Below are 9,064 nucleotides of genomic sequence, written 5' to 3'. Positions count from 1 at the left end.
GTGAAGAGGCCCTAACACGCGAGCCTGCCAATAGCCACATCTTCCTCCTCAACCCGTCACCTGCATAAATGACGCCACTCCGCCCGGCCGGGGACCAAGGGCCGACGCCCACCTAGACTTCGCCCGCCCCAGGCCGAGCAGTCCCGCAGGTAGTCAGGGCCCAGAGCGGGGGTGGGTCTCATGCGGGAGCTCCAGGAAAAACTTTCCCCCAGGCGCACCTAGCCCAGCTCAAGCCACTTTTTAAAACGAGCCAAGTATCTGAACAGACATTTCCCCAGAGAAGACAAATGGCCAGTAACCCGTGAAAAGAAGGCCTCGACAGCACTGGTCACTAGGGACTGAAAGCCAAATCCTGCTGCGACTCCTGGGGCTCACTGCAAAGGTGATCGCCGCGAAGAGGAGACCGCGGGGCCCCACGGCCCACAAATACATCTGACCCCTCTCCTGGGATGGCCGAGCTGGCAGGGTCGGACTGAAATAGCCCCTCTGTTGGGGGAGCCGAGCCGGACCTACGCTCCAAAAATAGGCCGCCATCGGGGAGCCAGGAGAATCCCCGCGGGCTACAGGCCCCTCCAGCAGGCTCCCGGCTGGCTCTCAGGCCGGATTCTCCAGGAATCCCAGGCACTCGCTCCTCCAGGGCGGGCCGGTCTCCGGACATGGTTCCCCCGGGATTTGGAGGGGTCGGGTTTCCCAGCCAGTGTGGAACACCCGGAGGGTGGAGTCCCCGGAAACCAAGAGCCCCTTCATTCTCTTGCTTTATCTTCCAGCACACTGTGCCTTTTTTGCTCGTGCACGGCTAATTGCTTGGAGATTAATCATTTAGCGACTCACGAGGCGAGTGAGAAAAGTCCCAGCAGGGAGATGACAAGCAGGCCAATTTTTCTACTGAAATGGCTAACTGGACAGAACCCTTACACGATTGGGCAGCCTCCTCAGTCTCAGTCTCCTCCACGTGCGGTTTATCCAAACCGACACCCCTACCCCTGCCCGATTTCCCGGCGGTTTAGTTACTCCGTGACTGCTTCCTGAGGCCTCCAGGGGGCGCCACAATGCCCCAAGTATCCTATTGTGTGATGTCCCACACCCCAGCCACGCTCCAGTCCCCCTGGCTTCTGACAGCCTTGTCATTCCCCACCCGGATGGCAGTACCTCTTCCCAAACGTTTCTCAGCTGCCCCCACTCCTGCTGTGCCTGGGTCATGGCTGAGATTTGGGGGTCCAGCTGTCAATGTCATTTTCCTAGAAAGCCGCAGCAGATCACCTTTAGGTCAGAGGCTGTCTGGTACACTCAGGTTACCGCGGCCCGTCTCTTCATCACCCCAAAGGGCTGTATCATAACTGCCAGCCCGGGGGAGGCCAGGGGTCCTCGAGATGCCTGGAGATGCCTGTACTCCCAGGCCTGAGCTACGCCTGAGGTCTACTCAGGACAGTGGTGGGAAGGGGAGGAGAGACTTTTCCTCCGTGCTCTCTTATAGTTTTCAAAATATTCAGCAAGTGTTTATTTTGGAGTCGGGCGTGGCGGCACATACCTGTAGTCCCTGCACTTGGGAGGCTGAGGCAGGAGGATCGCCATGAGTTCGAGGCCAGCCTAGGCTACACAGTGAGACCCTGTCTCAACACCCCCCCCCAAAGTATTATTTATTTATTTTTAAGCTGGTAAAATAAAAGAAATCAATAAAGGCATCATAATCCAAAGGTCCGGAGGACTTCTAGCACCTTATAGCAGGCTCATAAAGCCCACCAGTGCTGGTCCACAAAGCCCTGAAATCCTGCCTGGTCCATAAGCTGCCTCGGGCCCACTCCATGGCCCTCGTCTCAGAGCAGGTGCATCTTGCTGACAGCCACAAAAATCAATTTGCGTAGTTCACAGCCCACACCAAGCTTCCCTCTCCCCGCCTGTTCGTCACTCCTGTGTCACCACCCATCATGCTGATGTGAGCGTCCCAGTCACAGTGGAGGGCAGAGAGCACAAGTTCCTCCTTTTACAGATAGGGAAACTGAGGCCCAGAGATTGTGTGGCCAGGTACTAGAAGCATGGGCACCGACCCCAGGCTTCCAGCCACACTGTCCACCAACACCGTGCAGGGTGGCACAGTGAGGGATGTGGTGACAGCCTTGAGCCTGGTGAGTTTTAAGACCGCGACTCTAACCCAAATGCAGAATGGACCTTATCCATGTGACTGCTGACATAATAAAGAAACCAGGCAGTGCTGGTGTAGTAACAGGCACATATGTGTGGTCCCAGCTTTGGGAGGCTGAAGCAGGAGGATCGCTTGAGCCTGCAAGGTCAAGACTGGCCTGGGTAACACCGTGAACATTTTGAAGAAAGGGCAAAATAAGAAGGAAGGGAGGAAGGAGAGAGACATAGAACACAAAACTCTAAGAAGAGCACCGCAGGGAAGCATCAGCCAAAACCCCAGAGGAGAAACATCCCCTGTTCTGAGACCCTCCAAAGCAGTGCACACAGTCGCCCAGGGACCTCCCCATACCCTCCCCCAGCAAAGCACACTGGTTTGCCCCACTACATCCCTCCTTAATTCACCTGTAATTACCCTGCTGAACCACCTGGTTACGCCTGTCGCTTTCCCAGCACTTGGGAAGTGCTGGGCAGTACTGTGTGCTCTTTCATTAGCACCTTTGTCCCCAGCTCCCCAAGAGTTCGGTCTGCAGCAGCGGCTCAGTAAACATCTGGTGGGCAAATGGATCCTGCTGAACTAGATTCACTCTGGTTCTGGCAGCCCCTCTCCTCTTCCTGACCTTGTTTGATCTACACCAACACCCCAGCCCTCTTTACACCCAGGTTCTAGAAACTGCAGTTCAAAAGCACGGATTTTGTCTCCAGAGTGCTACGGGGGACCAATCTTTAAAGGAGCCCAAAGGTTTTATAAGAAAGAGGTACCCCTCTGGAAACTGCGTAAATGTTGCTGACAGCCCTGGATAGCTTTCCTTGCAACTTTACTGAAACTGGAGCCCATCTATATATTAAAAGCAGGCGAAGAAACTGAGAGAGTCTTTCCACACCTGTGTCTACAGCAGCACAATTCATAACGACCAAACCTTAGAAGTAGCCTATCTGCACATCAACCGACAGGTGGTGAATGGGTAAAAAAGCGTGCGGTACACAGCTGTGCAGAGTGGAGTGCTACTCTGCCATAAAGAAGGGCAAATTCCAACCGTTTGTAGGAAAAGGGATGCACCTGGAAAACAATGCCAAGTCAAATATATCAGGCACATAAGTTTAACTGCCCCATGGCTTCTCCCCTAGGAGAAATCCACAGTATACGTAAGCAGCAAAACCAATGACAGATCAAAGGAAACAAGAGAGGCAGATGTACTAAAACGGGAAGGGGACCAGGAGAGGAAGGGTGGGGAGAAGGGTCATAAAAAAATTAATAAGACGTATCACGCACATGCACCAGATGGGCACAATGCAAGCAGTCATTCTATATCGCACACACGTGCTGATAAATAAAGAAATAGAAAACCTAGAAAAGGTATGTAAGGAAAGCTGTGCGTCTCCAGGGCCGCCCCCCTGGATGCGGTCACCAGGCAAGGTAGCACCACGCAGGATGCCACGTAGGGTAGCAGCGGCTGGGGACTCTGCTCGTGCTTTTGCCTTGTTCACACCGAAGAATTCACACCAGTGTGTGCACGCAGCTCGCAGCCAGGCTGGCCCAGGAATGAATGCGCACGCATGCGCGCCTCCCTAACAACCGCCAGGGGGCGCCTGCCGGGCCAGCAGCCCTGCTAACTTGCTCCTAAAACGCTGGGCTGATTTAAGAGACAACACCCTCTTCCAGACCTCTTAACCAGGCCTCGGCCAGGGAAAATGCGCTGGATTCGCATTCTCACCAAGTCCCCAACATTAACCGCCATATAGGGCTTGCTACCCTATGAGCGACGTCATGATGCCCATCTGGGCCTCACAAGTGCTGGTCACAACAGAGCTGATGCGATCCTGCAAACAGATCCACAAAGTGAGTTTGTTTTTCAGTGTGGTCACCGATGCCAGAAGCCCAGAGAGGGTGAGTGATTTGCCCTAAGACACATAGCCTGTCGGGAATCAGCCCAGGGGGCGGTGCTCAGCGCTCATTCTCAAAGCCTGATCCCCTGCACGGCGGGGTCATCGGGAGCCACACAGTCACTCGCCAGGGGACTCCGCTGCTGGCTGCGGGTGGGGACAGAGAAGGGGACCGGTGCACTGCTGGGTGGGGGCACAGAAGCAGCCTGGGCTTATCCCCAGGGCACCTGCGCACCAGCCACTGAGCATGCGCAAACCTCCCTTCTTCCCCTTCAACGGAAACCCAGCGTCTCTTACACTAATTGTTTTTCCAGCGAAGATAAATCAACCAGACTCAAACGCTGCTACAAACACTGTCGCGGGAGCTGTCAGCAGGCCTGTGCCGTTCTGGGTAAAATACAGCAAGGGCCGGGCATGGTGGCTCATGCCTGTAATACCAGCACTCAAAGAGGCTAAGGCAGGAGGATCACCTTAAATTCCAGGCCAGCTACGTGGTGAGGCCAAGGCCATCCTGGAATACAGAGTGAGACCCTGTCTCAGAAAACCAGAAAATAAAGAGAAGGGGCCGAGGGTGTGGCTTGGCAGTGCACGCCTGCCTGGTGTGTACGAGGGCAGAGCACACGTGTGCACACCCACCCCTACACGTGCACACAGGCGGACAGCAGAAGGCACCTGGGACAGCGGATCATCCTGGAGGAGCAAGGGGCGGGGTCGCGGCTCTGGGTGCTGTCTTCACCGCTGAGCAGGGGACAGCAGGACACACGTGACAGGCTCACAGCCGCACAGGACCGCACCAAACTCCGAGGTTGCAGGAGCCCAGCAGGTGGCTCATTCCCACCCGACCAGGCACCTCACCTCATCCTGCTGGCCCCCCTCGGCAGCCCAGCCTGATGACTGCTAGGAACCAAGCAGAGAAATTCTCCCCAGATGTCATTGTTGGGGTTGGGTCTGGCTGTGAATCCCAGGCTGTCCATAAACCATCAAGTGGCCTCGAAGCGGTGGGCATCCGCACCCGCGCCCGCATGGGCTTCACCCGCAGGGCAGTTCCGGAGCAAAATAGGCCAGCAAGGGGCTGGCTCTGCTCTGCCCTGGGCTCCCGCGAGCCCTCCTACTTGCTCCCACAGGGCCAGCCCTGACTGCGGGGACCCACGCGGGGCACTGTGATCACCCAACAGACCTTGCCCCTCTGGAGGGGCCAGTTTCGCACCTGCCCCCCTTTCCCGGACAGTCAGGGGACAGCGGCCACCTTCTGTCAAATGCACTCTCTTCTCGAGCTCTGTGTTCTGCTTGTGTGCCCTGGAGACTGAAGGCAGGGCCTTTGCACGGACCTACAGCTTGGCCTTTTTTTTGTAACTGAGATGGGGGTCTAGCTAAGTTGCCCAAAAGGGACTTGAATTTGTGACCCTCCTGCCTCAGCCACTCAAGGGCTGGATGATACCCATATGCCACTGCGCCTGGCTTAGACACTTCATCAGGGATCTCAAGACTGTCTACCAGGCTTTATGTCTACTGGCATCGACTACCTCAGAAACGAACACGCAGGCATCTCTTCAGTACAAGAACATACATCAAGGCCGGGGATGTAGTTCAGTGGTGCCACCACCTGCCTCGAAAGCACAAGGTCCCGAGTTCGATCCCCAGTACCAAAAAAAAGAACATTCAGCTAGTAGCCAACATGTCCTCAGGCCTCTAGAACATTCCACCATGTTCCCATGACAGAACTTGGGTGAAAAGGGCAAACACTACCTTGTTGTTATTGGAATGGTCTGAACTCGCTTCCTGGGTCTCACTTTGAGAAACAAGGCTGAAAAAGAAGACAAGGCTCACATGGGACCTGGTGGCACACACCTGTCATCCTAGGCTTGGGAGGCTGAGACAGGAGGATCACCACAAGTTCAAGGCCAACCTGAACTACATAGCGAGAATCTGTCTCAAAACAAGAAAACAAAGGGCGGCTCAGGGCACAGCTGGTGCTGCAGGCCTCCAAGGGGAGAAAGACAGGGCACTGCTGGCTGCAGACTGGGCCCTGGACTGGGATCAGTGTTTGGCTAGGCCCTGAGGCCAGCCAGAGAGTACCCGGGTGCCCTTCCCGGTGCTGCCACCTGTCGTGCTGATGGGGAACTGCACCCTGCCAGAAACTGGGCAGGCAGGGGGGATACCGGGCCCAGCACTGGGCAGTAGAGCCTGCCAGTGCCCGCCATGCCATCTCCTCCTCAAGGCCCTGCTGCGCAATTCCCACCCTGTGCAATTCCCACCCTGCACAATTCCTACCCATACCTAGGTGACACCTGGAGGACAGGGCTGTGATAGGCCACTTTCCCAGCACCGGCAGTGTCTGGGACCCGAAAGATCCTCATGGGTGCAATGAATTTGGTCCAGCTCATGTTAGTCCTTGTCTACAAATCAACATGCTTTAAACAGAGCACTTAGACCTTGGCACGGAGGTAGGGTCTCTTATTTTGAAAGGGGGATATCAACAGATAATAAAATAGAAGGTCTGCCTCTGCACAGTGGGACCTCACAAGGAGTGGATGGCCAGAAAAGGACAATGAGGTGCAGCCCAGGTCTGCTCTGTGTCAGGCTAATCCTGCAGCCCCTCAGGCCAGCCAGTTCACTCTGAGGACTTGCCATGTTGGGTCTAACTGGGACCAGTGTTTGGGGTTCTTTTGCCTCTGGCAAGTCCCTCAAGGGAGACTCTAAAGATAAAGCCACAGGAGACCGCAGGACATCCAGGTCCAAGCACTGCTTCCTAGGGAGAATGCACAAAGCCAGTGCCCACTGCTCCTAGGGGCTGGGGCGAATATTGATAAACGTCACCCTCTTCTGGTAGAGACAGCCCCTTTGGCACAGCTTGGCTCCCCTTTCAAACTGTCCTTGTGCAGTGCACAACCTAAACATCTGTACACAAGGTGTGCCTGGAGCTCTGCCCAAGATGGCAAGTCCTGGTCTCTGCCACCCTGTTCAGGCCCTGCTTGTCCTGTGAGTAGGCAGAGAGTCTTTCGGGAGGGCTTGAAGTTAAGCATGTGGGACCTGTGGCCACAGGTAGCCCTCTCCTACTGTCCCTGGGGAGAGATAAGGCTCCACCCTGCCAAGAGCTTTCTGGGAGAGGTGAATGTGGACAGAGATAAGATGCTTGCAGGGCCAGAAGTCACAAAGCCAGAGAGAAAATGCTAGACTTTAGCTGGCTTCCAAGTACAGCGTTTTATGCAGTCTTTGTCTGCAGTACTGGGGCTCAAACCCAGGGCACCCTATCACTGAGCTACACCCCCAACCCTTTTTATTTATTCTGAGACAGGGTCTCGCTACCTTCCCCAGGCTGGCCTTGAGCTTTCAAACAACCTGCCTCAGACCCTCAAGTAGCTGGGATGACAAGCATATGCTCCCCGCCAAGCAATTGAAATTTTAAGGCAAAGCCAGGCGTGGTGGCGCACACCTGTAATCTCGGTACTCAGGAGGCTGAGGCAGGAGCATCATCATGACTTTGAGGCCAGCCTGGGCTACACAGTGAGACCTTCTCACAAAGAAAAAATAATAATAAAATTTTAAGGCAAGAAGCCTCCCACACACACATCCTGAGCTTCGGCCCAGGTGGGCTGGATGTGGGGTGGCTTGCTGGGGTCCTCGGGGACACAGTTGCCAGTTTTCTTCCTGGGGCCACCCCTGACCTGGAAGCCAGCACCCAGGAAGGAGCTCAAGGTCAGGCAGTGCCTGCTGGAGCAAGCAGGCCCTGCACCCCACACCCGCAGACCAGATCTGCCAGGGGCTGGAGCTGGGAAGCAGGGTCTGCCCTGGGCTCTGCCGGACGGACACAGAGGGCCGTTCTTTCTGCTCAACAATCTGCCTGTTTGCACAGCGCCAGGCCCCCAGCCTGCTGACAAGGAAAATCTGGTGCCAGTGTCCACAAGTATGTGTGCCCTCTGGGGGAGGTGGTAGCCTGGGGCTCCAGCCTGGAGAGGTTCGGTATGTGGACTAAAGGGCCGCCAGCCAGCCACGGGAGAAGCTGCTAGGGGCCTGGGGTGGGGCCTGGGGTTTTTTGGCTCTTTTTTTGAGACAGGGTCTCGCTATGTGGTTCAGACTGTCCTTGATCTCACTGTGTAGACCAGGATGGCCTCGAACTCAGAGATTCCCCTGCCTCAGCCTCCTGAGGGCTGGAATTACAGGTGTGCACCACCACGCCCCATGTGAAGTCTGAATACTGGTTACCAGGTGTGCCCAAAAGGCTTTTCATAACTGGTCTGCTCTTTTATGTTATTTAACACTTGTACCGGCCTGGACTTCCTCAGCAAATAGTAAAAGCCAGGATCTGAAGAAGGCTGCACCAGGCTGGACTCTGGGCCCAGGTCACAGCCACTGGGCTGGAACCTAGGCCCAGCTGTTACTCCTCCCCGGTTGGCCTTGCTTTGGAGGGAATGTGCCTGCTCAGGCAACCCTGGGCGTCCACTGGGACCAGAGGAAGGGCCTGTAGCTTCCAGGGAGATGGGGCGGCCCCTGCAAGTGCCTGGCTTGGGACCCAGCATCCTGCCCCCTCTTGGCCTAAACCATGGCTGGGTCTTCTGCAGGCCGAAACCTACCAGGCCAGGCGCTGGCCACGGCCCAGGCACCCGTTCCAGGGCCTGGGAGGTAGATCTGGCCGACAACGCCACCAGCCCTCTGGCGGGCAGGCCGTGGACACTGCGACGCAGAGCCCCAGGGAGGCAGGCACACATGTGCCAGCTCCCGCCCACCCGACACCACCTGGCAGGTGCCTGCTGCGGGCTGTGGCCCTCGGGGGCTTCTCCCAGCTCGCCAGGCAGACACAGATAGAACTTGGCAGGGGACGAGTTTCCCAGAACGGGGCCAGGACCATCTGCCCTCCCTTACCTGGCTCCAGAGCTCTGGCCGGGCGCCTCCTGCCCCAAATCCCTGCAGCCTGGCTGGCCTGGCTGAGGCCTCTGCCGCCCATGCAGATCCGCTTCCGCTGCCTGCTCCCGGCCCAGCCAGAGGCCAGGGAGGTCCATAAACGCTAAGCCCCTGCTTAATCCAAGGAGCCGAGTCAGCGCCCGCC

General features: G+C 56.5%; 1 protein-coding gene across 1 annotated transcript in view; it reads right to left on the bottom strand.

The window, feature by feature from the left end:
- Positions 1–9,058, bottom strand: part of Iqsec1 (IQ motif and Sec7 domain ArfGEF 1) — a 57,704-nt gene extending 48,646 nt beyond the window's left edge. Inside the window, exon 1 of the mRNA XM_033759665.1 lies at positions 8,881–9,058. Within this exon, the coding sequence (XP_033615556.1) occupies positions 8,881–9,017 (137 nt within the window). The 5' untranslated portion in view covers positions 9,018–9,058. The remainder of the gene's footprint in view (positions 1–8,880) is intronic.
- Between the last annotated feature and the right edge of the window lie 6 nt (positions 9,059–9,064).

The sequence above is a fragment of the Fukomys damarensis genome, unplaced genomic scaffold (assembly GCF_012274545.1).
Source record: "Fukomys damarensis isolate Sample0158 unplaced genomic scaffold, DMR_v1.0_HiC HiC_scaffold_37, whole genome shotgun sequence".
In the NCBI taxonomy this organism is placed as follows: Eukaryota; Metazoa; Chordata; class Mammalia; order Rodentia; family Bathyergidae; genus Fukomys; species Fukomys damarensis.
Note: the sequence above shows the minus strand (reverse complement) of the source record. Positions and strands in the feature narration are given on the sequence as shown.